We start from the raw sequence: 25,798 nt of genomic DNA on the forward strand, positions 1-25,798 counted from the left end.
AACAAAATTACAGTTACAGAGTAGCAACAAAAATAATTTTATGGTTTTTTTTTGGGGGGGGGGTCACCACAACTTGATGAACTTTATTAAAGGGTTGCAGCCTTAGGAAGGCTGAGAACCACTGATGTAAGAAGAATTTCTCAGGAAGTCGGAGGCTGGCATTGGAAAGTGTAGAGCCCTTTGTATCCCTAGGATTCAGTGCTTCTGTGTTAATGACGGTGAACTTTCTGTAGAGATGACCTTTCAAACTAATCCTCCCACAGGAACCCTACCTATCTCAGAACTGCAGGCTCCAGCGAGCCTCCCAACCGCTGGTTGGCAAACAATCCTAAGCTGTTGGGTCCCCTCCTGCTCCGATTATGAGGACACAAGGACATGTGCTAACAGAGCTTTTTTTTTTTTTTTTCTTCTAATTTTTTCGCATGAGGGCAGAGGAGTATGAAATTTGGGGTTGGGAGCTATTAGCTTCTATGGAGCTAAAAAGGCAAGAATATCTTGGGAACAGGGAGTCAGCAAACACAGAACTACATTTCTCTTTCCCCTGGCCCCTCAGCAAACTCCTCCCCTACCCCCATCCCCCCCCCCAAAGAGGATAGCTTTATTTTTCTGAGGACACATTACCACCCATCAGACTGAACCTCCCGATTTTCCTATTTCAGGACCAAAATCAGGCTAGCACAGAGGCTCACATGGACAGAGTACATGCCCTTACTCATGGGAGTGTTCCCATGTCTCGTTTCACTTCATACGCACTGCACTAGCACTGACCCTGGTCAATGAATGAGGAAAATCAGACTGAAGCACAGAGAGATGAAATCACTCAAGCTCACATCCACAGCTCATTAATCGGCAGAGCCAAAACTTAACTACAGGCAGTTGGAAGTAATGACCTCAGCAGGTAGCTGCTTTTGGGGTTCACGTGATTCTGACTCACATAGCAGCTACGCGGGAAGCCAGGGTGGGTGGGCCCAGTGTGAAAGGATACACAAAAGACATCAGGACAGCGGGTGAGCTGCTTGCCCTTAGTAACTTCATCACTGACCCATTGCTGCCCCCTGGTGGCCTGCCTGGGAAACTCACAGGCGAGGAAAGTCAAGGACCTAGCGCTGTTGGGATTTTATGCATGGGGGTGCACACCTGCATCCCAGCACTTAGGAGGCAGAAGCAGGAAGATCAGAAAGTCAGGGTTCTCTGATACATCGCAAGTTCAAGGCCAGCCCGAGCTACACCAGACTTTGTCTCAAAAATTTAAAGAGTACATGGATTCCATACAGCAAACTGAGACCCACGACCAGACTGGTCACTTCAAGATTTAATCAATGAACGATTACCTGCTATGATGTTTCTTCTCTATCTCTTTGCGATTGGGTCTCATTTAGCCCAGGCTGGCCTTGAACTCATTATGTAGATGGGGTTGGTCTCAAAACTTGCAGTAATCCTCCTGCCTCTGCCTTTTCGTGCTGAGATTATGCATGTGAACCACCACACCTGGATTTTTTTTTTGAGGGAGGGAGGTGGGGGTAGGGGTGGGGGGAGGAGTCAAGTACACAGTTCAGGCTTGTCTGGAGCGTATGACCCTCCTGCCTCGTGTGGGCTAGGCCTGTTTCTTTATTTGAACAGGATCTCAGTCTGCTGCTCAGACTGGCTTGAAACTCACAACCCTCCTGCCTCCGTTTCTAGGCTTCCCTGTTAGGGCAGACGGTGTCCCCGTCACCACGCCCCTCCGCTCCTCTTCAGGCGCTGCTATTCGCCAGGGGGCGTTTGCTGCTTCAAGCATGCCTGGTGGTGCAGGATTGTGTGCAGCGGAGCAGAACAAGGAGGTCACTTTCTATGGATAAGGTCTTGCTGGGGAGAGAGAGAGAATGAGGAAAAGGGCGGTTTCCACTGGCTGCCTACCTGCTGTGGACCTGTCTGGAAGAAGCCGGCGACCACAGCCTGAACACAAATAGAAGAACAAGTTAGTATTAATCGGAAGGCTCAATCTCCGGTGCAGAGAGAGGGTGCGAGTTAATACCGTTTAAAAACCAAGACAAACCAAGTCGCTGCAACCAAGCGTCATCTTTAATGAAGATTTCTAAAGAACAAGGACCGAGAGCTGGCCACAGAGAAGCAGCTAATCAGAGCTCAGTTTCTGCTGCAGAACACCTCTCGGCCAGTGTGTGGACACTGGAGAGTTTGGCCACTATTGTTGAAGCTTCGGGGCTGAGGGCACTATGGAGACTCGGTAGATGGACTGGCCAGGTGCACGGGACTCAGGAGGCACTTAAGAGAGCAGGAACCTGTAGAGGTCATACCCCCAGCTGGAGGGGAGTCTCTCGGAGGCCATCCTTCACAGTGGATCCATAGCCCCGGGTCAAGTCATCTGACATCCCTAAGCCACCTCCTCCCGTCCCTACCGACTTGAATCCAACAGCAACAGCCATGGAGACTACTCTACGCTACTCCAGTCTCCCTCTCCCTTCTGAGGCCTCAACAAAGGCAATCGAGGGGGCAAGAGCTTGAGCTCAAGAGTAGGGTCGCAGATACGTTTTTGGAGGTCGAGAGGCATCAAACAGCAGTCTTGGAATTCTGTTCATCTTCCGCACGGGTTCAATTTCAGGTCTGATTTCTCTTCTGTGTCTTCCCCTCCCTGCAGCCACGGCCCTCACCCCCACAGACTCGGGGTGTCACAGAGTTTAGCCTGTGATCGCCACCGGGATCTCCCAGCAGAAGAGCTTTTGCTTTTTGTCATCCTGAAGTTCCCATTTCACCACGAGCTTTATCTGGAACAAGAAAAGGAAGTGGGAAAAGTGAAACCGGGACCCGATGTATCACCGTCAATCTGAATTCTTTCTTTTTTTTTTTTTGTGATATATATTTTTTATTTTACAATACCATTCAGTTCTACATATCAGCCATGGGTTCCCCTATTCTCCCCCCTCCCACGCCCTCCCCTTACCCCCAGCCCACCCTCCATTCCCATCTCCTCCAGGACAAGTCCTCCCCCGAGGACTGTGATCGACTTGGTAGACTCAGTCCAGGGAGGTCCAGTCCCTTCCTCCCAGACTGAGCCAAGTGTCCCTGCATAAGTTCCTGGTTTCAAACAGCCAACTCATGGAATGAGCACAGGACTTGGTCCCACTGCCTAAATGCCTCCCAAACTGATCAAGCCAATCAACTGTCTCACCTATTCAGAGGGCCTGATCCAGCTGGGAGCCCCTCAGTCTTTGGTTCATAGTTCATGTGTTTCCATTCATTTGGCTATTTTTTTTTCAATAATTGAGTAAAACTGAAATTTATTATATGCCACAGTCGTCCTACGGACCTCCATGCTATATATATATAGCCTCTATGGTTCTATGGGTTGTGGTCTGATTGTTCATTTTATATCTAGAATCCACCAATGAGTGAGTACATACCATAACTGTCTTTCTGGGTTTGGGTTACCTCACTCAGGATGATATTTTCTAGTTCCATCCATTTGCCTGCAAATTTCATGCTTTCATTGTTTTTCTCTGCTGAGTAGTACTCCATTGTGTATATGTACCACATTTTTTTCATCCATTCTTCTGTTGATGGGCATCTAGGTTGTTTCCAGGTTCTGGCTATTACAAATAGTGCTGCTATGAACATAGCTGAACATGTATCTTTATGGTATGTATCAGCATTCTTTGGGTATATGCCCAAGAGTGGGATGGCTGGGTCTTGAGGTAGTTTGATTCCTAATTTTCTGAGAAACCGCCATACTGATTTCCATAGTGGTTGTACAAGTTTACATTCCCACCAACAGTGGAGGAGTGTTCCCTTTGCTCCACATCCTCTCCAACATTGGTTGTCATTGGTGTTTTTGATCTTAGCCATTCTAACAGGTGTAAGGTGGTATCTCAGAGTCGTTTTGATTTGCATTTCTCTGATGATTAAGGATGTTGAGCATTTCTTTAAATGTCTTTCAGCCATTTGTAGTTCTTGTTTTGTGAATTCTCTGTTTAGCTCTTTAGCCCATTTTTTAATTGGACTGTTCAGTGCTTTGATGTCTAGTTTCTTGAGTTCTTTATATATTGTGGAGATCAATCCTCTGTCAGATGTGGGGTTGGTGAAGATCTTTTCCCAATCTGTTGGCTGTCTTTTTGTCTTATTGACTGTGTCTTTTGCCCTGCAAAAGCTTCTCAGTTTTGAGAGGTCCCATTTATTAATGGTTGTGCTCAGGGTCTGTGCTGTCGGTGTTTTATTTAGGAAATGGTCTCCAGTGCCAATGCGTTCAAGAGTGCTTCCTATCTTCTTTTCTATTAAGTTTAGTGTAACTGGATTTATGTTTAGGTCTTTGATCCACTTGGACTTGAGTTTTGTGCATGGTGACAGATATGGATCTATTTGTAATCTTTTACATATTGACATCCAGTTATGCCAGCACCATTTGTTGAAGATACTTTCTTTGTTCCATTGTATAGTTTTGGCTCCTTTGTCAAAAACCAGGTGTTCATATGTGCATGGATTAATGTCAGGGTCTTCAATTCGATTCCATTGGTCCGTATGTCGGTTTTTATACCAGTACCAAGCTGTTTTTATTACTATAGCTCTATAGTAGAGTTTGAGGTCCGGGATGGTGATGCCTCCAAGGGTTGCTTTATCGTATAGGATTCTTTTAGCTATCCTGGGTCTTTTGTTTTTCCATATAAAGTTGAGTATTTTTCTTTCCAAGTCTGTGAAGAATTGTGTTGGGATTTTGATGGGGATTGCATTGAATCTGTAGATTGCTTTTGGTAAGATTGCCATTTTTACTATGTTAATCCTACCTATCCATGAGCATGGGAGATCCTTCCATTTTCTGATATCTTCTTCAATTTCTTTCTTTAGAGATTTAAAGTTCTTATCAAAAAGGTCTTTCACTTGTTTAGTTAGTGTTATCCCAAGGTATTTTATATTATTTGTGGCTATTGTAAAGGGTGATGTTTCTCTGACTTCTTTCTCAGCCCTTTTATCATTTGTGTATATGAGGGCTACTGATTTTTTTGAGTTGATCTTGTATCCTGCCACTTTACTGAAGGAGTTTATCAGCTGTAGAAGTTCCCTGGTAGAGTTTTTGGGGTCACTTATGTATACTATCATATCACCTGCAAATAGTGAAAGTTTGACTTCTTCCTTGCCAATTTGTATCCCTTTGATCTCCTTTTGTTGTCTTATTGCTCTAGCTAGAACTTCTAGTACTATATTGAATAAATATGGGGAGAGTGGACAGCCTTGTCTTGTTCCTGAATTTAGTGGTATCGCTTTGAGTTTCTCTCCATTTAATTTGATGTTTGCTGTTGGCTTGCTATAAATTGCTTTTATTATGTTTAGAAATGTTCCTTGTATTCCTATTCTTTCTAAGACCTTTATCATGAAGGGGTGTTGGATTTTGTCAAAGGCTTTTTCAGCATCTAGGGAGATGATCATGTGGTTTTTTTCTTTCAGTTTGTTTATATGGTGTATTACATTGACTGATTTCCGTATGTTGAACCATCCTTGCATCCCTGGGATGAATCCTACTTGGTCGTGATGGATGATTGTTTTGATGTATTCTTGGATTCGGTTTGCCAATATTTTGTTGAGTATTTTTGCATCAATGTTCATGAGGGAGATTGGTCTGTAGTTCTCTTTCTTTGTTGCATCTTTGTGTGGTTTGGGTATCAGGGTAATTGTAGCCTCATAAAAAGAGTTTGGTAGTGTTCCTTCTGTTTCTATTGTGTGGAACACTTTGAAGAGGATTGGTATTAGCTCTTCTTTGAAAGTCAGGTAGAATTCTGCACTGAAACCATCTGGTCCTGGGCTTTTTTTAGTTGGGAGACTTTTGATGACTGTTTCTATTTCTTTAGGGGTTATTGGTCTATTTAAATGGTTTATCTGGTCTTGATTTAATTTTGGTATTTGGTATTTATCCAGAAAATTGTCCATTTCTTCCTGGTTTTCCATTTTTGTGGAGTACAGGTTTTTGAAGTATGATCTGATGATTCTCTGTATTTCCTCATTGTCTGTTGTTATGTCTCCCTTTTCATTTCTGATTTTGTGAATTTGGGTGTTCTCTCTTTGCCTTTTGGTTAATTTGGCTAGTGGTTTGTCTATCTTGTTGATTTTTTCAAAGAACCAACTCTTTGTTTCATTGATTTTTTGTATTGTTCTCTTGTTTTCTATTTCGTTGATTTCAGCCCTCAATTTGATTATTTCTTGGCGTCTATTTCTCCTGGGTGAGTTTGTTTCTTTTTGTTCTAGAGCTTTCAGTTATGCTGTTAATTCATTGGTATGGGATTGCTCCATCTTCTTTATGTGTGCATTTAGAGCTATGAATTTTCCTCTTAGCACTGCTTTCATAGTGTCCCATAAGTTTGGGTATGTTGTACTTTCATTTTCATTGAATTCTAGAAACTCTTTAATTTCTGTCTTTATTTCTTCCTTGACCCATTGATGTTTCAGGTGGGTATTATTCAGTTTCCATGAGTTTGTGGGTTTTCTATAATTTTTGTTGTTATTGAGTTCTAACTTTAAGGCTTGGTGGTCTGATAAAATAGAGGAGGTTATTCCAATTTTTTTGTATCTGTTGATATTTGTTTTGTGTCCAAGCATGTGGTCAATTTTTGAGAAGGTTCCATGGGGTGCTGAGAAGAAGGTATATTCTTTTGTGTTAGGATGGAATATTCTGTATATATCTATTAGGTCCATTTGAGTCATAACATCTGTTAGGTCCTTTATTTCTTTGTTAAGTTTCAGTCTGGTAGATCTATCTTTTGGTGAGAGTGGTGTGTTAAAATCTCCCACTACTAATGTGTGGGGTTTGATGTGCGTTTTAAACTTTAGTAGTGTTTCTTTTATGAATGTGGGTGCTTTTGTATTTGGAGCATAAATGTTTAGAATCGAGACTTCATCTTGGTGGATTTTTCCTGTGATGAATATGTAATGTCCATCCTGGTCTCTTTTGATTGATTTTAGTTTGAAGTCTATTTTATTAGATATTAGGATAGCTACACCAGCTTGTTTCTTAGGTCCATTTGCTTGGAAAACCTTTTCCCAGCCCTTTACTCGGAGGTAGTGTCTGTCTTTGGAGTTAAGGTGTGTTTCTTGTATGCAGCATATGGATGGGTCCTGTTTTCTAATCCATTCTGTTAGTCTGTGTCTTTTTATAGGTGAGTTGAGACCATTGATATTGATGGATATTAATGACCAGTGATTGTTAATTCCTGTTATTTTTTTGGTTGTGTTGTGTTGCCCTTCTGTGGTGTATGTTGGTGTAGGATTATCTATTGCTTGATTTTTCATGGATGTGTTTAGCTTCTTTGGGTTGAATTTTCCCTTCTAGTGCTTTCTGTAGGGCTGGGTTTGTGGACAGGTATTGATTAAATCTGGTTTTATCCTGGAATATTTTGTTTACTCCGCCTATGGTGATTAAGAGTTTTGCTGGGTATAATAGTCTGGGTTGGCATCCATGGTCTCTTAGTGTCTGCATGAGGTTTGTCCATGATCTTCTATCTTTCATAGTCTCTATTGAGTAGTCTGGTGTTATTCTGATGGGTTTGCCTTTATATGTTACTTGGTCCTTTTCCTTTGCAGCTCTTAATATTTTTTCTTTATTCTGTGTGTTTAGTGTTTTGATTATTATGTGGCGAGGGGACTTTTTTTTTGGATCCAGCCTATTCGGTGTTCTGTAAGCTTCTTGTATCTTCATAGGTATTTCTTTCTTTAGGTTAGGAAAGTTTTCTTCTATGATTTTGTTGAATATATTTTCTGCGCCTTTGAGTTGGTATTCTTCTCCTTCTTCTATCCCTATTATTCTTAGGTTTGGTCTTTTCATGGTGTCCCAAATTTCCTGGACGTTTTGTGTTAGGACCTTTTTTCTTTATTGTTTTCTTTGACTGACGAATCTATTTTCTCTATCGTGTCTTCAGTGTCAGAGATTCTCTGTTCCATCTCTTGCAATCGGTTGGTTATGCTTGTTTCTGTAGTTCCTGTTCGTTTTGTCAGGATTTCTATTTCCAGCATTCCCTCAGCATGTGTTTTCTTTATTGTCTCAAATTCATTTTTCAGATCTTGGAATGTTTCTTTCATCTGTTTAATTGCTTTTTCTTGGCTTTCTTTGATTTCTTCCCATTTTTTGTTCGTTTTTTCTTCCATTTCTTTAAGGGAGTTTTTTATTTCCTCTTTAATGGAGTTTTTCATTTCCTCTTTAAGGGAAGTTTTTATTTCCTCTTTAAGGGAGTTTTTTATTTCCTCTTTAAGGAAAGTTTTTATTTCCTCTTTAAGGTAGTTTTTCAATTCCTCTTTAAGGAAAGTTTTTATTTCCTCATTGAGGGAATGTTTTATTTCTTCTTTAAGGGCCTCTATCATCTTCTTAATGTCATTTTTAGGGTTGATTTCTTCTGTTTCTTCTGTCATGGTATGTTTAGGTCTTGCAGGTGTAGAATCACTAGGTTCTGATGTTGCCATATAGGTCTTTATGTTGTTGCCTGTATTTTTGCACTGGCGCCTACTCATCTCTTCCTCTGTGAGGTGCAGGTGGTGTCTGTGTCTGAGAGTGCCTCTCTTGTTCTAATTTTTAGTCTTGGTTTAGTAGGGGTTCTTGGTTAAATTGGTGCTTTTGGGCTATTTCTTCAGGGGCAGCTGATTTCGATCGGTGAATTATATACTTATGATTCTGGTGATCTGGTTTGGTGTCTGGGTAGCGCCTTCTTCTGTGTTCTCAGGTCACTTTTTGTTCATTTGTCAACTCCTCAGCTGATCTTGTTTCTTCAGACTTTAAACTGTAGGCATCTGAATCCTCTCCCAGATGGGTTTCAGCTGAGCAGGGTAGTCTCACCAACACCTCCAAGTTGTTGGGTTTCACAGGATCAGCAGCTGGGCCCTGGGTTGTCCTCAGACGGAGTGTTCAGATTCGTTCTGGTTCTGACCCACGGAGATAGCTTCTTCCCCAGATGTTGGGGTTAGGGGCGTCCCTGTTCCAAGCTGTGTCTGCTTGTCTCCGTCCCTGGGCCTGTTTACCTCTGCGGTCCGCCGCCGGGCCTGTATGTCCCTGTCAGCTGCCGCTGGGTCTGTCTGCCTCTGGGGGCCGCCACCGGGCCTGAATGTCCCTGTCGGCCGCTGCACGTCTACCTCAGCGGGCTGCCGCTGGGCCCGTCTTCCTCCACAGGCCGCCGCCACAGGCCTACCTGCGTCTGCTTGTCTTCGCCGCCGGGCCTGTCTACCTCTGTGGACCGCCGCTGGGCCTGAATGTCTCTGCCGGCTGCCGCCGGGCCTGAATATCTCTGTCAGCTGCCGCCGCTGGGCCCGTCTACCTCAGCCGGCTGCTGCTGGGCCCGTCTACCTCCGCGGGCCGCCGCCGCCGCAGGCCTACCTGCGTCTGCTTGTCTCTACCGCCGGGTCTGTCTACCTCTGTGGGCCGCCGCTGGGCCTGAATGTCTCTGCCGGCTGCTGCCGGGCCTGAATGTCCCTGTCGGCCGCTGCCGCCGGGCCCGTTTACCTCAGCGGGCCGCCGCTGGGCCCGTCTACTTCTGTGGGCCGCCGCTGGGCCTGAATGTCTCTGCCGGCTGCCGCTGGGTCTGAATATCCCTGTCGGCTGCCGCCGCTGGGCCCGTCTACCTCCACCGGCCCCCGCCGCAGGCCTACCTGCGTCTGCTTGTCTCTGCCGCCGGGCCTGTCTACCTCTGTGGGCCGCCGCTGGGACTGAATGTCCTTGTTAACTGTTCTTATATCTTAAATTAACTCATTTCTATAAATCTATACCTTGCCACGTGGCTGGTGGCTTACCGGCGTCTTTACAGGTTGCCTCTCCTGAATTCTTTCTTTTTAAGTCATATCATCATGAAGCCCGATTAGGATATGGCCACTATCGGTGGCCTTAACTCTGAAGAGTGAACCAACTTATATCAATGATGTCATCCAACCTCGTCCAGTTTGTCAATGTAATTTTTCAAGTGTAATATTTCTTCCCTCTCTCCTCTTCTTTTCTGTTTAAATTATTCTCCTAAATTTTATTTCATGTGTATGAACGTTTGCCGGAATGTATGTACATTACTTGTATTCCTGGTACTGGAGTCACATATGGTTCTGAGCTGCTTCTTGATGCTAGGAATTGAACCCGGGTCCTCTGCAGGAGCAGCTAGTGCTCTTAACCACTGAGCCATCTCTCTAGCTCCTCCTTTAAGATATAGTCTTCATAGCTAACCCAGATTAGCTTTGAACTTACTATGTAGTGTGGCCCTAAATTTGTAGTAATCCCCCGACTTCAGCCCCCTGAATCCTGGGATTTTAGGTGGACCACCAGACCTGGTTATCAAATGTAGTTCTAAAACTCTTCTCTTCTTTCCTTTTTTCTTCCCGCCCTCCATTTGTTGAAACAGAGTTTTTGTTACACAGCTTTAGCTGACCTAGGGCTTGCTCTGTAGCTCAGGCTGGCCTCAAACTTCTGGTCCTCCCGTTTCTGCCTCCTGAGCGCTGAGGTTACAAGTGTGCGCTACTGACTTCCCTCCGAGACCGCAGGCATGTAAACAGAGCCTTCAAAAATAACAGTTTTACATTTAAGCCAGATGGTGGTGGCGGTGGTGGTAGTGGTGGCGCACGCCTTTAAATCTCAGCACTCAGGAGGCAGAGGCAGGCGGATCTCTGTGAGTTTGAGGCCAGCCTGGGCTACCAAGTGAGCTCCAGGAAAGGCGCAAAGCTACACAAAGAAACCCTGTCTCGGAAAAAAAAAAAAAAGCAAACAACAACAACAAAACTTAAATTGCTTCTCACTTATTTGACAAACTTCTATAGGCTTTTCCCCTTGAACGGTGAAAACAGAAAATAAAAGCCCTTAGATTCGTCAGTGTAAACAGACTTTCTTGTTAGCTAGAAATAAAAATGCCAAAGCACAAAGGATGGTCCAAAGCAGTGGTTCTCAGCCTATGGGGTGTGACCTTTGTGGTGGAGGGTCAGGCGACCCTTTCACAGGGGTCATCTATGACCATGGGAAAACAGATATTTACGTTGTGATAGCAAAATTCAAGTTATGAAGTAGCAATGAAATTAATTTTATGGTTGGGGGTCACCACAACATGAGGAACTGTATTAAAGGGTCGCAGCATTAGGAAGGCTGAGAACCACTGGTCCAAAGGCATGTGTACTGGATAATTTACAGGACAACCACCGTGTGTAGCATCAGAGTTTAAGTTAACTTCCTTGAACTGCCCTCCCCATCCCCACCCCATTGGCCTCGCCCCTCCCAGACGGGCCTGGAACTCACTGTATAGCCCAGGTTGTTTTGAACGCACGTCAATGCTGCCTCAGCTTTTCAACTGCCCAGAGTGCACATGAGCAGGCACAGCTCTTATCCTAAGCTGATTGCGGATTCTAGATCTCATCTGAGATCTCGACTGTGACTCGCTCCATTCCAACCATGAGCTGTGGGGTTGTGACTGTTTCCTGAGACAGTCTCACTTCTGCATCCCAGGCAGCCTGGAACTCGGGAACTCACTAGATGTCTAGGCTGGCCTTCAACCCATAGCAATCCTCCTGCCTAAGCCTTCTAAGTGTTGAGCCATTGTTCGTTCTAATTTTGTAATTTTTTAAAGACAGGTCTCGCTATGTAGCCCTGGCTGGCCTTGAACTCAGAGATCCCCCTGTCTCAGCCTGCTGAATGCTGGGATCAAAGGTGTGCACCAACACGCCTTTTTTTCTTAGAGGTTTAACAAGCCACAAGGACCAGTAGTGAGTTTTGTCTGATAGTACTTGAGCACCATGTGCATGCAGTGCCCTAGGAGACCAGAAGAGGGCGCTGGCACCCCCAGAACTGGAGCCATGAGCCGAGTCATCCAGCCCCTGGGAAAGAACTTGGGTACTTAGAAGAGCAGCAAGTACTCCTAACTGCTGAGCGATCTCTGGCCACCCACTTCTAATTCTAATAAAGTAGTTCTTTATTTAAGGGGAAAAAGCACTTGATTTACTTCCTCCATCTTTATCTCGATTCCTCTCTAACGGTGACTACTTCCGCGTGCAGACATTCTGCCTGACATTAGGTTCTACCACTGTTTGTCACTGCAACTGTCTTGACTTTGTCTCCAGAACTTGTATACGCTGCTGTTTAACTTGGTGTGTAAACTAACAGCTTAAGCTGTTTGTCAAACTAAATGCAGAGTACCTACTATGGGTCGGGCTCTGACAGATACTCGGCATACTAACTGAGATTGTGAACTAGCTAGCCATCTACAAATCTTTACCGTCTCCAACAACCCTTAAACCAGTGGTTCTTACCCTTCCTAACGCTGTGACCCTTTAATACAGTTCCTCTGTTGTGGTGACCCCCAGCCATAAAATTATTTTCATTGCTACTTCATAACTGTAATTTTGCTACTGTTGTGAATTGTAATGCAAAAATCTGTGTTTTCCAATGTTCTTAGGTGACCCCTTTGAATGGGTTGTTTAACCCCAAAGGGGTCATGACCCACATATTGAGAACCACTGCCTAAACATAGACTGCTGGTAGTTTTCTTAGAATGTCTGTTACTTGTTACCCTTTTCTAGAAAAGATCGCACCTGGATTCTACTTGGCTTCCCTAAAAAACAAAAACAAAATTCCTTCCTGATCAGATGGGTAACACATGCCTGTAGTTCCAGCCCTTGGGAGGCAGGAGGATTGCCTGTTTATCTCAACACAAACAAACAATTCCGGAACAATTCCGGAACAAAACAACAAAGTAGCTCTTCATTTATGGGAAAAGAGCAATTGCTTTCTGTAGTCCATTTTTCTCATGATTCCTGCCTGAGGGCGACCACCCCAGCACTGCCTGCGGAACAGGAAGTAGGTAAAGCAGGGCTGTGGGCGGAGGGAACATTACTCCAAGGAGATGCTACTGTGGCCCTAAGGGCTCCCGCTCTTTTGTCAAGAGCATGGAGAAACCAGGACCCTGTCAAGAAAACTTAGACCTTTTACTATTTGCTAGCTGGCTAAAATTGTTTAACCCTGCACAGGCTTTGGACTTAGGAGCCCTGCCTCTAAATCTAAGCACCAGGACTTCTTGGTAAAGCAGACTTGGACTCTGTCTGTAGTACTAACATCAGAGGCTTACAATTCTTCACTTACAAGCCAGAAATAATAACACACTCCACAGGGAGCTCCTGGGGATCCGGTCTATACAAAGGGCATTCCTGGGTCCCTCAGGCCTTTTCAGCTTCACCAGAAATGACAGGCCCTTTGCCCCAGTTCCTGCTTCCTACTCCGAGCACCCCCCCCCACGTCTGACCCAGCCCCAGGGCCTCCAGTTTGATCAAGGGTCACTTACAGAGGGGTATTCACTCTTCACTGGCAGTTTATTCAGGTAGCTGTAGACCTTGTCTTTCTGGATGGGGCAGCTGATCCCACACTTACAACCGTCAGGCTCAGGAATGGGGAAGAAGATGGGGAGTCCCGCCAGGATGCCGTACACTGAGGCAGAGCTGTTCTCAGACTGAGTGCCTAAGAAGACAGAGCAAGAGCCGTGAAGGATTGTGTATCCAGACAGAGAGCAAGAGCGGTGAAGGATCGTGTATCTGCAAATTCTAAGTCAAGTCATCAAATATTCTCAAGTGCTGGATGGCTACCGCAGCAGATCAGAGTCTCTTCCTTCTGGCGTCTCCATCTTCACGGGTCACCTGTAGCACCTAGTCCTGGTGCACAGGGTGGAAGGAGCGTGCTCCCCATCAAGGGAATCAGGCTACCGGGACAAATAACCTTAACTACCAGGACCACTGGCTTCTGTCGGTGTGCACTGTGTGTTTTAAATGTCACAGGCTAGCTCGGCAGTGACAGCTAATCCTTTAGATACTGTGTAAGATTAAAAGAGACTGTCATTTCTTGGTCCCCTCTAGCTTCTACACTGAAGATAAGCAGGAGGGACAAAATTATTATCAGATCAGGGCAATGAGTTATTACAGGTTCTCACGCAGGAGTGAAGAGACTCTAAAGAGGCCACTGTGCTCTTCCCTCCGACTATCAGGAACTGGAACTCCCCCTGGAATCCTTCCCGCAAAAGAAGGAATTTGCCATGCAAGGTCACAGGGTTCTGATAACTTGGAGACAGGCCAGGAGCTGAGCTAACGATGTACGACACCTTGACCAGGAACGAGTACCTCTTGCCCTCTATCTGAACCTAACCCACCTCGACACCACCAGTAACCACGAAGGGCTCACTCAGCCTCTTGATTAGTTCCTCTTCCCAGCGTGACCACACCCAGTAAGTTCCCTTTCTCTGTCTTTTTAATTAGAATACCAAGGACGAGGCTGGGCCTCCCCTGTCAGGCTGCCAGGGCCCAGACCTGTACCCCAAAACCTCCAGTAATGTTATACGCTGTTGTGGCATTTTGGAGATCCAGGGTACTGGCTGTATTTCATTCTTTTAATTTTTAAATAGCCATTTTAAAAAAAGCCTAAAATCCATGTAGTTAGTGGAGGAAGGGTGTGAACATGTCACAGCATAGGTGTAGAGGTCAGAGGGCAACTCTCAGGAGTCAGCTTTCCCCTTCCACTGTGTGGATTCTGGGGTTCAACTCCAGGCTGAGGCTTGGCAACAGGCACCTTTAGCTGCTAAGTCATCTCATGAGCTCGTAATTTTATTTTTTTTAATTTATTTATTTTTATTTTCATGTGCATTGGTTTTGCCTGCATTAACATCTAAATGAAGACACTAGATCCCCTGGAACTGGAGTTATAGACAGTTGTGAGCTGCCATGTGGGTGCTGGAACCCGGGTCCTCTGGAAGAGCAGCCAGTGCTTTTAACCGCTGAGCCATCTCTCCAGCCCCTTAATTTTATTTTTTTTAAAACGCATTTAGTCAGCATCTTGATCAGACTATTACTTTTCATGATCAACAAAACAGCTGAAGAAGAGTGTACATTAAAAACCCTCCACGGGGGCAGAGGGGACTGGAGAGTAACTCTGTCAGATAAGAACACTAGATACTCTTCTGGACAACCCAGGTTCGATTCTCAGCACCTACATGGTAGCGTACCACCATCCATAACTCCAACTCTAGGGGATCCAACACACTCTCCTGACTTCGGTGAGCACCAGGCTTGCACATGTGTACATACATACATGCTGGCAGAACCCTTATATGCATAAATATAAAAGTAAAAACTAAAAAACCAAAGACAAAACAACAATTATAAAATAGAGGCTCACTGGCAGCCAACCTGGCCAAATCGGTAAGTTCTGAGCCAGTAAGAAGAAAGTCTCAAAAAACAAGGCACACAGCATCTTGAGGCAACCTCAGGCTGTATGTTCACACACAAACACTCGCACATGTTTTTACACAAAAGGTTTTAGGACCGCTTTCTGTTGAGGCTGAGTGCTGCAGGCCACAGGAATCTATCATAAGAACTCAGCTGGTGATGGCCAAGTCACTACTTGGAGGGATCAGGGAATTCCTCCAGAGGAAGCCAAAGTCCAGGGAGCATTTGGTGTTACTTGGCTTGTTATATATATATCAGCTGTCTTCTGTTAATCTGAAGACATTCTGAAAATCAGCCTGTGAGCCTCGGGGATCTACCTGTTTCCATCTTCCCATTGTGGGGCTATGAGCCTGTTGCCAGGACAACCATTCCTGGCATTTTACATGACTTCTGAAGATCCATTTGAGGTCTTTGTGTTTGTATGGCAAGCATGCTACTGACTGAGCCATCTCCCCAGCCCTCAATTAAAAAAAAAAAAAAAAAATTAAGTAGGGCATGGTGGCTCCTGCCTTTAATCCCAGCGCTAGGGAGGAAGAAGCAGGGGTATCTCTGTTAGTTTAAGGCTGGCCTGGTCTACATAGTGAGTTCTAGGCCAATTAAGGCTACATGTCAGACCCTGCCTTTGAAAAAAAGAAAAAAAAATTTTTTTTTTTTTGGTTTTTCAAGACAGGGTTTCTCTGTGTAGCCCTGGCTATCCTTGAACTCACTCTACAGACCAGGCTGGCCTCGAACTCACAGAAAGGATATTGCTATTTAGTCCAGGCCAGCTTTGAATTCTCTTGCTTCTTCCTCTATAGTGTTGTGACTATAGGCATCAACTACTACACGTGGCTGTTCCATTCTTTCTGTGTGGGGTGGACACGGCTTTCACTTACAAGGCTGTGTGTGTGTGTGTGTGTGTGTGTGTGTGTGTGTGTGTGTATGTGTAGGGTGGGCATGGCTTTCACTTACAAGGCTGTGTGTGTGAGAGTGTGTGTGTGTGTGTGTGTGTGGTGGACAGGGCTTTCAATTACAATGCTGTGTGTATCCATAGGTGCATACGCAGGAGACCAGAGGACGACACCCTGACTTCTGCCCTCTTACTCTCCGATTCTCAAAGGAGTGAGTACTCTGAGATAAGTCTCTCACTGTGCTGGCTGGTCTTGTGTCAACTTGACACACAAACTCGAGTCATCTGAAAGGGGGGAACCTCAGTTGAGAACATGTCTCCATAAGATCCGGCTGTAGGGCATTTCTTAGTGACTGATGGGGGAGGGCCCAGCCCACTGTGGTTGGTGCCATCCCTGGGCTGGTGGTCCTGGGTTCTGTAAGAAAGCAGGCTAAACAAGCCAGTAAGCAGCATCCCCTCAGGGCCTCTGCATCAGCTCCTGCCTCCAGGTTCCTGCCCTGTTTGAGTTCCTATCCTGACTTCCTTCAATGATGGAAGTGTAAGCTGAATAAACCCTTTCCGCCCCAACTTGCTTTTTGGTCACAGTGTTTCGTTTCAGCAAAAGAAACCCTAAGACACTCACTAAACTGGAGCTAGGCTGGTGGCCAGCAAGGGCCCCCACTCCCTGCCATCCTCCAGCCTCTGTACTCACAGCACTGGACTTAGAGGCATGTGTGCGGCCACACCCAGCGTTTTATGTGGGTGCTGGGATCTGAACTCAGGTCCTCAAGTTTGTGCAATGAGTGCTCTTACCAAACTGAGCCATCTCCCCGGCTTCTATTTTTTTTTTCCTTTAAACAAACAAGCAGAGGGGATAGGGGGGATTAAGAAAGAAAGCAGAGAGCTCGTTCTCTGAGCTTTGAAGCAAGCAGTGCTGAGTTCTCTGGGTTCTGGGTAGTTCATGGGAGAGGAGACAAAGGAAGCGTCGAAGACAGCTGCTCTGTCCAGGAGAAGCATTTCACACTGTCTAGAGTCTTTTTTTTTTTTTTTTTTTTTTTTGGTTTTTCGAGACAGGGTTTCTCTGTGTAGCTTTGCACCTTTCCTGGAACTCACTCTGTAATCCAGGCTGGCCTCAAACTCACAGAGATCCACCTGTCTCTGCCTCTTGAGTGCTGGGATTAAAGGCGTGCGCCACCACCGCCCGGCTTGTCTAGATTCTTTACACTTTTTAAAATTTTATTTTCATTAAGGCTTATGTGTGTGTACGCGCACAGATGTGTGAGTGCCTGTGCAAGCCCGAGGAGGGGCACTGGATGGCCTGGAGCTGGAGTTCCAGGCGGTTGTGAGCTGCCACGTGGGTACTGGGAACCCAACTTAGGTCTTCAAGAGCAGCAAGCTCTCTTAAGTACTGAGCCATCTCTATCTGGTGCACAACCTCTGCCTTTAGAGTGTGTGTACATGCATGTGTGTGTGCGCGTGCGTGCGTGCGTGCGTATGTGTGTGTGTGTGTACATGCGTGCGTGTGCGTGTGTGTATAGTATGGGACAATGCACTTGTAGGAATGTTTTCTCCTTTGACCATGTGGGTTCTGGGGACTGAACTGAAGTATCCAGGCTGGTGACAAGTGCCATACCCAGGGAGCCATTTCACACACCCCCTTTCTTCTCTTTGGAGATAAGGCAGCAGTTCTCAACCTATGGGTCTCAACCCCTTTTGTGGGTCAAACAACCCTTTCACAGGGGTTACATATCAGACACCCTGAATATCAGCTATCACAGTTCATAACAGCAGCAAAATTACTGTTATGAAGCAGCAACAAAAATGATTGTAAGGTGGTGGTGGGGTCACCACGACATGAGGAACTGTATTAAAGGGTCGCAGCATTAGGAAGGTTGAGAACCACTGAGATGAGGTCTCTCCCTGTGGCCGTGGCTTTTCCTATAATGTGAGGCCGCTCCCGGGCTCATGATTCTTCCCCTGCAGCCTGGCTTGAAGGAACATGATGCAGAATGTTAACATTGGTGTCTGTCCTTTCTCCACCTCTCGCTGTCTCGGTCAGGTCCCCAGGGCTGCACTGGAGACAGCAGGAGCCCAGGATGAGAAAGGGGGTCTCAGGACCTAGCAGGGGTTTCCTGCTGGGAGACAGCAGACTGCTACCCTGGCTTCAGAGAGGCGCGCACACAGTTCTGACTCACAGCTGAAGTCGGCACGGCTCCCGGCTTTTACGACATCCTTTTTATACGTTGTGAAACTACTTCGGGTTTTTTTTCTCCCCTCCCTACTTCTAGCCAGAACTGTAAGTTAAATATGCTTCCTTTTATCAATGCAGTCCTCCCGGTTTCCTTTCAGAATGGGACAAGTAATGGAGAGTTACGGACCCAGATTCTGTCCTGTCCAGCAAACAGTGAATTCTAGCTTTGTGCAAGTCAGAGAGGAGGCTGACACATTCTTGACAGCCAAGCCATGGTCCCCTACATTCCTATGCTCATTCCAACGCCTCCCATTTCTATTATGGTTCGACATGAATTGGAGGTAAAGTCACCACATTTACTCACCGCTAGTGAAGGTGACATTGACGCTGTAGGACTGGCCTTTGTGGAGCTCACAGGGCTGGCTGGGACACGGACTCACATTCACCTCCTTTATAACTCCCACCGTAGAGCCTGCCAAAAAAGAAAAGTGAATTTGAATAGGAGGGAAAATACATCACTGAGGCTGACGGTGCCTCATGGGGAAGTGCGGTCCTCTCTCGGGGTCCTTGATTTTCTTCTTTTTTTTTTTTTTGTTTATTTATTTATTATGTATACAGTATTCTGCTTGCATGTGTGCCTGTGCACCAGAAGAGGGCCCCAGATCTCATTACAGATGGTTGTGAGCCACCATGTGGTTGCTGGGAATTGAACTCAGGACCTCTGGAAGAGCAGTCAGTGCTCTTAACCTCTGAGCCATCTCTCCAGCCCCCTTGATTTTCTTCTGACTGGCAAGAATTTGGGGCTGGGGAGATGGCTCAAAAGGAAAATGAAGCACTTGCTGCACAGTGTAAGGGCCTGAGTTCGAACCCTCAGAACCCATGTAAAGTTGGGTATGGTCGTGTGCATTTGCAACTCCAGTGTTCTTACAGAGGCATGGAGGTAGAGAAAGGTAGAAAACCCTTTCCAGTCAGCTAGCCTGTGAGATGCAGCCAGCAGAGTGGCGAAGAAACCCTATTTCAAACAAGGCAGAAGGCAAGGACCCACATCTGAGACTTCCTCTCATCTCTACATGTGCACGGACATCATGCACGCACCTCTCTCTCTTACACACACACACACACACACACACACTCACACACAAAATAACGCAAAAGTTGAGAATCTTGGTATTGCTAAAATCAATCCTATAAACCGAATGAAAAGCTAGTTGATTTCTTAGCGAAGAGAATACTAATTGATCTAATTAAGAAATATAGTGAGACCATGTTCACACAACACTGTGTTAAAAAAAGTCAGGCATGGTGGCCCACACTTTCAATCCCGGCACTTGGGAGGCAGAAGCAGGTGGATCTCTCTGAGTTCCAGGACAGCCAGGGCTACACAGAGAAACCCTGTCTCAATCAATCAATCAATCAATCAATCAATAAAAAAAGCAAACAACAAACAAACAAAAAACCTAACGGTTCCTAGATTCTTGTCTTGATTTTCCCCTTTCTCCCCCCACCCCTTTTTTTGTGGGGATACTTGGGGACAGAACTCAAGGATCTTCATATCTTGTCTTAAATTCCTTTTTTTTTAAAAAAAAAAATTCATTTATTGTATATGTATGTGTACATGCATATGTGCCACAATGCATGTGTGAAGGTCAGGGGCAGGCAGATCTCTGAGCGTGAGGCTAGGCTGGTCTACAGACTGAGTTCTAGGACAGTCAAGGCTACAAGAAGAAACCCTGTCTCAAAAAAAAAAACCAAAAACCAAAAACCAAAAACAAAAAAAGAAAGAAAGAAAAAAATAAACAGTTGTGTTAGTGGTCTGGGTTAGTTAGCCAAACTTGGTTTTTTAAATCAGTGGTACCTAAAACCCACTGTCTTATGAGTGAGTGGCTTATAGAATTTAAGAGGAACTACCATCTCAATCCTCAACAGAGGAATGGTCCTGAAAAGAGGAAACAGTTCCCTCAAGAGTGGGAGGACCGTCCCTTAAAGCTGAAGTTCTCCATAGTACTTCTGCTTTCCTGTTGGTCACGTTCTCCAGGGCAGGATCTAGGAGGCTCACTCACAGTCATGAAGTACTCTGGCTCTAACAGGCAGGATCTCCAATCCTAACTAAGTCTTTAAACTTTGACTTTTCCCAGAAGCAAGCAGAGGAGGAGGAAGCCAGAGGTCAAGACCCTTACAGCTTCAAACACACTCAGGGCCCGGCTGGGACCAGGTTGGTGATCAGTACATGCAGCACTTGGACAGCTAAGGCGGGAGAGAAAGTTTGAGGCCAGCCCTGTTTCAAACAAAGAAAGAAAGAAAAAACAAACTTAGGTCCCAAGCAGGGCTGATTCATCCAGTCAAGATGGAAGCAAGACCAGCTACACCAACAGGTGCAGTAACCCTTCTAGCAGAAGAGAAGGTATGTGAAAGAGATACTGCGCTATCAGACCACTCCAACAAGGGACCCCAATGGCTTGGGCCGGGGGCGGTGTGACACATTGGTGCCAGGAAGAGATTTCACAGTTCTGACAACTTGTCAGACCACCTTGCAGGACAGACCTGAGCTGACTACCTTATTATTCATATCTCTTGCCCTTGATTTCAATACGAACCTCTTAAGAGTACCCCAAAGATTGATGAGTGGTTCCTTTGTATGTTCTTTCCAACATGGCCACACTGAATAATGTCCTTTCTGGGCTTTTCAATGTTACTTGCTCTTTTCAAAGAAATTGTTTAAGATCTATTTATTTATAGGCAAGGTTTATCTCTGTAGCTTTGGCTGCCGTGGAACACACTTTGTAGACCAGGCTAGCCTCAAACTCAAGAGATCTGCCTGCCTCTGCCTCCTGAGGGCTGAGACTAAAGGTGTGCATCACCACTGCCTGGCTAGGTTTATTTATTTTTGTGTGTGAATGTGTTGCCTACACATATGTATATATTATACATGGTACCCATGTAGGTCAGAGAGGGCATTGGATCCCCTGGAACTGGAGTTATGGATGGTTGTGAGTCACCAGGAGAGTGCCAGGAACTGAACCTGAATCCTCTGGAAGAGCAACAAAGTGCCCTAAACTACTGAGCCATACCTCAGGCTGCCTTTACTTGTCTCTTTAACTGGCATTTGAGATGTGTGGCCAAGCCTAGCTTGTCGGGGCGGCCAGGGCCCAAGCTTTACCCTACACACTCCTTCCTCTAACAGTACCAGTTACCGGTTACGAGTACTCCACCCTAGATTTCTTTTTCTCTCTAGTAAAATTACTTGGGTAAGGGCTACACAGATGCTGGAAATGATATACTTGTAAATACTACTACTTATGTTTAAAAAATAATGGTCAGAAAAGCAAAGGTAATTCAAGTCCCCGCCACTGGACAGCAGAACGGGAGAGAATGAGCAAACAATAGAGCCTGTGACAGGCAGGGGGGTAGTACTTTTCAGCTACTGGAACTGAGGGGGCAGACTCAGGCCTGTCACCTGGGTTTGGAGTCTAAGGCCAACTTCTTACTGCGTAGCCTCAAGGCAAGTTACCCTGAGGGTAGTGAGCCAACATATCCTCAGCTCTGGAACAAGCCGTACCACTGAAATCATTGACTGTAATCATCATTATTTCTGGATTCAGTCCAGGAACTGACACAGCTGCTCCTGGGTGAGGAAGCAAGGCCTCCTCTGGCAGGAAAGCTAAGCTTCTCACCTTTAATACACTTCACGGACAACAGTAACGTTTACAGCCAACAGTATGGACTCTGGTCATAAGTTGCGGCTACATGGCCTGCCATGTAGTTCCCAGGTTAGCTAGGAACTGGTCACGGAGAACGTGAAACGACAAAGTGAATGCGCTTGACTTCCTTTACCGGGGCTCGCCCTCAGCTTGGAAGGGTCCCTTGAAGTTCCCTCCATCATCAAACCCGATCGATGGGGGTCTGTAAGTGACACTGTGCAGTCCCCATCTCCCAGCTTGCTCGCACAGTGTCCACGCTCTTGGCGCCCTCTCACTGCGTCCCATGATTGGCGGTCAGGAAAAACAAAGTTGAACATCCAGTGCTCCTGTGGCCAGGCTTCAGTGTCCAGCTCTACCTGCTTCTTCAAAGTTGGGTCACGGGTGATCTCGCAGGATCAAAGGAAAGGGTACTTACAGTTCTTTCGTGCGGTTCCCCCTCCCACGCCCCCTGACAAGAGGTTCCGGGACTTCAAACGTCAATAGAACAAACCCCTCAGTTCCCACTGCAAATATTGCATAAGTAAGTAGTTCACTAGCTTCCAGGTCTCACTTGAGTTAATTCCACCCCAGGAGAAGGTGGGCACAGAATGGAATGCAAATCTTTTCATTGGGGTGCTGAAATTTTTACCTTGTATTTCCTAATTTAAAATCTGTCATGGGAACCCCCCTTTCTTTTAATTTCTTTATATCTGGGTAAAAGCACTTGCTACCAAGGCTGACAACCTGAGTTCAGTTCCTGGAACCCACACAGAGGAAGAGGAGATACGATTCCTAGACGTTGTGTTCTGACCTTCACATGTATGAGGTGCATGTGTGGGTCCTCCTACATACATACACACAAATAAATAAAATATGAAAAACAAGTTCTTCCCAGAGGTATATACCTGTCTTTAAAAAAAAAAAGTAGGCATGGTGGTACATGACTTAGATCCCAGCATTTCTTTTGTTCTTTTTTGGTTTTCTCAAGACAGGGTTTCTCTGTGTAGTTTTGGTACCTGTCCTGGATCTCGCTCTGTAGACCAGGCTGGCCTCAAACTCACAGAGATCCACCTGGCTCTGCCTCTCGAGTGCTGGGATCAAAGGCGTGCGCCACCACTGCCCAGCTGATCCCAGCATTTCTTAATATAGAGGCAGACAGATCTTTGTGAGTTCAGGCTAGTCTACAAAGCTGTCTCAAACAAACAAAAACCAACTGCAACATGGGCTGGTGAGATGGTTCAGGGGTTAAGAGCACTGACTGCTCTTCCAGAGGTCCTGAGTTAATTCCCAGTAACCACATGGAGGTATACAACCATCTATAGTGGGATCTGATGCCCTCTTCTGGAATAAAAATGTACAGATAGAGCACTCACATACATAAAACAAATGAATAAATTTAAAAAAAATACTGAAGGCCAAAATGACTGAAGGCCAATAGGTCAGAGACTTATCAATCAACCTCCTGCTTCGCTGTAGGATTTTAGACAAGTCAGTCTATGTGCTCTGGTTTCCTTCCTGTGAAACAGATGTTGAAGAATGAGTTAATAAAACTGATACAGTGCCTTCATCTGAGTGTTGGTCCTAAGGCTGACAAAGGACAGGTGGGAGGGAATATCTCTGTGGAAAAAGTGCTTGTCTTGCAAGCAGAAGACCCAAGTTCAATTTCCAGAATCCACACAGAAAATGCTGTGTAGAGGAGGCACACGCCTTTAATCCCAGCACTTGGGAAGCAGAGTCAGCCTGGTCTGCAGGACAAGTTCCAGGGCAGCCAGAGCTACAGAGAAACCCTATCTCCAACAAACAAACAAAAAAGCCACTCATGGCAGCTCACACATGGAGGACCACAGAGCTCCCTGTCTAGCCAATCTAGACTAATTGGTGAGCCGCAGGCCAGTGAGAGCCACCGGCTCAGAAAAAGTGGGTGGCCATGTCTCTAAAGAAGCAGATGGTGTTCCTGATGATGATACCTGAGGGGTTGTACTCTGGCTGCCACATGCTTGGGTACACACGAACACACACATCTTAAAAATAGAATAAGAATGTAAGAAGTTTAACAGAGGGAAAACAGCCACTTTCGGCTGGCCTCCTACTTTAGTGAAATGGCATCTGTGAAGTCCGACCAGGCAGCGGTCCCTATTAATCAATAATTAGGTTGATTAATCAATCAATCAGTTCCACACGCCCACCTTTGCTTTTGCCTGAACAGGAGGTTTGATAACATCTTAGAAAAAGTATGAATTCCCTCATCTACTTTTTCAGTAAGTATTTATTGAGATGTTACTGAGTATTGCCTGGAGACTGACTACAAAGAAGCATACTTAACTTGGTTCCCCATTCAACTGTGTGACTTTAGGAAGGCTTACTTAACCTACCCCACCCCCACAGCCTCTATTAGGGTTATCTGAGCGTGTGCCTGTGCCTCTGAGTGCTGGCACCAGAGGCATTGGACTCCCTGGATTTGGAGATATAGGCAGTTCTGAGCCACACAATGTGGATGCTGGGAATTGAACTCTAGTCTTCTGGAACAGTAGGCACTCTTAACCACTGAGCCATCTCTCCAACCCGACCTAATAACTCTTTGATTCAATGATTCACCGTGATCTCCATGTTTCTTTCCCTCCTGCTCACGTATTTTACAAAATCAGTTTTTGTCTTGGGCTTATCTCTATACCTTTCCACCTCTAATCGCCACCCCGCCCCCAATTGCTCCAGCAATTAATTGCATAGCCTTGACTGGATGAACTCGAGATTTCTACCCTCTGTTGTATTTTGTTTTTTAACAGAGTCCCGCGGCAGCGTTGGGAGGAAGTTAGGTGTCATATCACTCGAAATACGAGTTTTATGGGAGACAACAGATCAAGAATAACGAAATTCATTAGCCCAAATGAAACCCTACTTTGTAAATGATGAGAACTGGTTTCTGTCTTGTCAGCAAGAGAAAGGAAGACAAAAAAAGCTTAGCTGGCCGAACTGGGCTACAATGTGAGACTGCCTCATACCGTCCCCCCTCCCCACCCCACACACCGAGTAATCTTCAAAGGAACAAAGGGGAAAGGCAAGAGAAGATACACGGAGTAAATCAAAAGGAATACTCTGCCCATCCCCTCAATCTGTGTTGGATGCAGACCTGCTGTCGACCCTATTGTTTTATGGTCCCACTACACTGCCCAGGCTAGCCATGAATTCGCAACCTTCCGGTCTTCCCGTCGAGTCCTGCGACTACATGCGGGCTTGATTGCTGTCTACCCAACAAACTTCAGAGAACTTCAGCACAAGGTTCACCTTGAGAGTGTTTTGAGAGATTACCTCAAAACACGCGTTGCAAGGAGAATCAAAGTTGTGCGGGGATGGGGGGTGTGGGGGTTGTTAAGTTTCATCAAGGCTGGTGGTACCTTCGGACTCAACCCATCCCGTTCCACCCTGGGTCCGCGGCTGAGCGTCCACGTTCTACGAACCCGCCCCAATCCAGCCCCCGGGTCTCCTCGAGTGGGCTCAGGGCTCACCGCAGTCCTGGAAGTGCAGGGGCTCGGCCTGGATGGCACCGACGAGCGCCAGCAGCAGGATCGTGGCGGCCAGGAAACGCATCGTGGATAAGAGGGCTCCGCAATCTAGGAAGGAAAACGCAGCTGGGGCAGTCACAAGATAAACTTGTCACGGCGGACCGAGGGAGGAGCCGGGTCAGGCCACTTGCGACCAGTAACCAGCGAAGGCCCGCCCGCGCCCCGCCCGGGCTCCAGGGCGCCGGGCCAGCTGCTTGCCCTTTATCTCCGCCCATCTCTTCCGCTCCCAGGCGCTGCCGGCAGAGATCCCGCTCTTCCTTGCGTGCGCCCCCCTCGATTAGTCACCGCCCCGCGTTGGCAATTGGAAGCGTCTTCAGCC

General features: G+C 46.0%; 1 protein-coding gene across 1 annotated transcript; it reads right to left on the minus strand.

The window, feature by feature from the left end:
* Nucleotides 1-2,039: 2,039 nt before the first annotated feature.
* Npc2 (NPC intracellular cholesterol transporter 2) lies at nt 2,040-25,706 on the minus strand. Its single transcript, XM_006982848.4, has 4 exons — nt 25,423-25,706; nt 18,607-18,714; nt 13,257-13,429; nt 2,040-2,762 (listed from the first exon to the last, which is right to left on the minus strand). The coding sequence occupies exons 1-4, from the start codon at nt 25,502-25,504 to the stop codon at nt 2,676-2,678; spliced, it is 450 nt and encodes a 149-aa protein (XP_006982910.1). The 5' UTR covers nt 25,505-25,706; the 3' UTR covers nt 2,040-2,675.
* Nucleotides 25,707-25,798: the final 92 nt, after the last annotated feature.

The sequence above is a fragment of the Peromyscus maniculatus genome, chromosome 14, assembly GCF_049852395.1.
Source record: "Peromyscus maniculatus bairdii isolate BWxNUB_F1_BW_parent chromosome 14, HU_Pman_BW_mat_3.1, whole genome shotgun sequence".
NCBI lineage: Eukaryota > Metazoa > Chordata > Mammalia > Rodentia > Cricetidae > Peromyscus > Peromyscus maniculatus.

Coding starts and splice junctions, on each gene's coding strand:
- Npc2 (XM_006982848.4), bottom strand. CDS start 25,504: ATGCGTTTCCTGGCCGCCACGATCCTGCTGCTGGCGCTCGTCGGTGCC. Junction 18,715..25,422: donor CCTGCACTTCCAGGACTGCG/GTGAGCCCTGAG, acceptor CTTTTTTGGCAG/GCTCTACGGTGGGAGTTATA. Junction 2,763..13,256: donor TGAAGAGTGAATACCCCTCT/GTAAGTGACCCT, acceptor TTCTTGTTCCAG/ATAAAGCTCGTGGTGAAATG.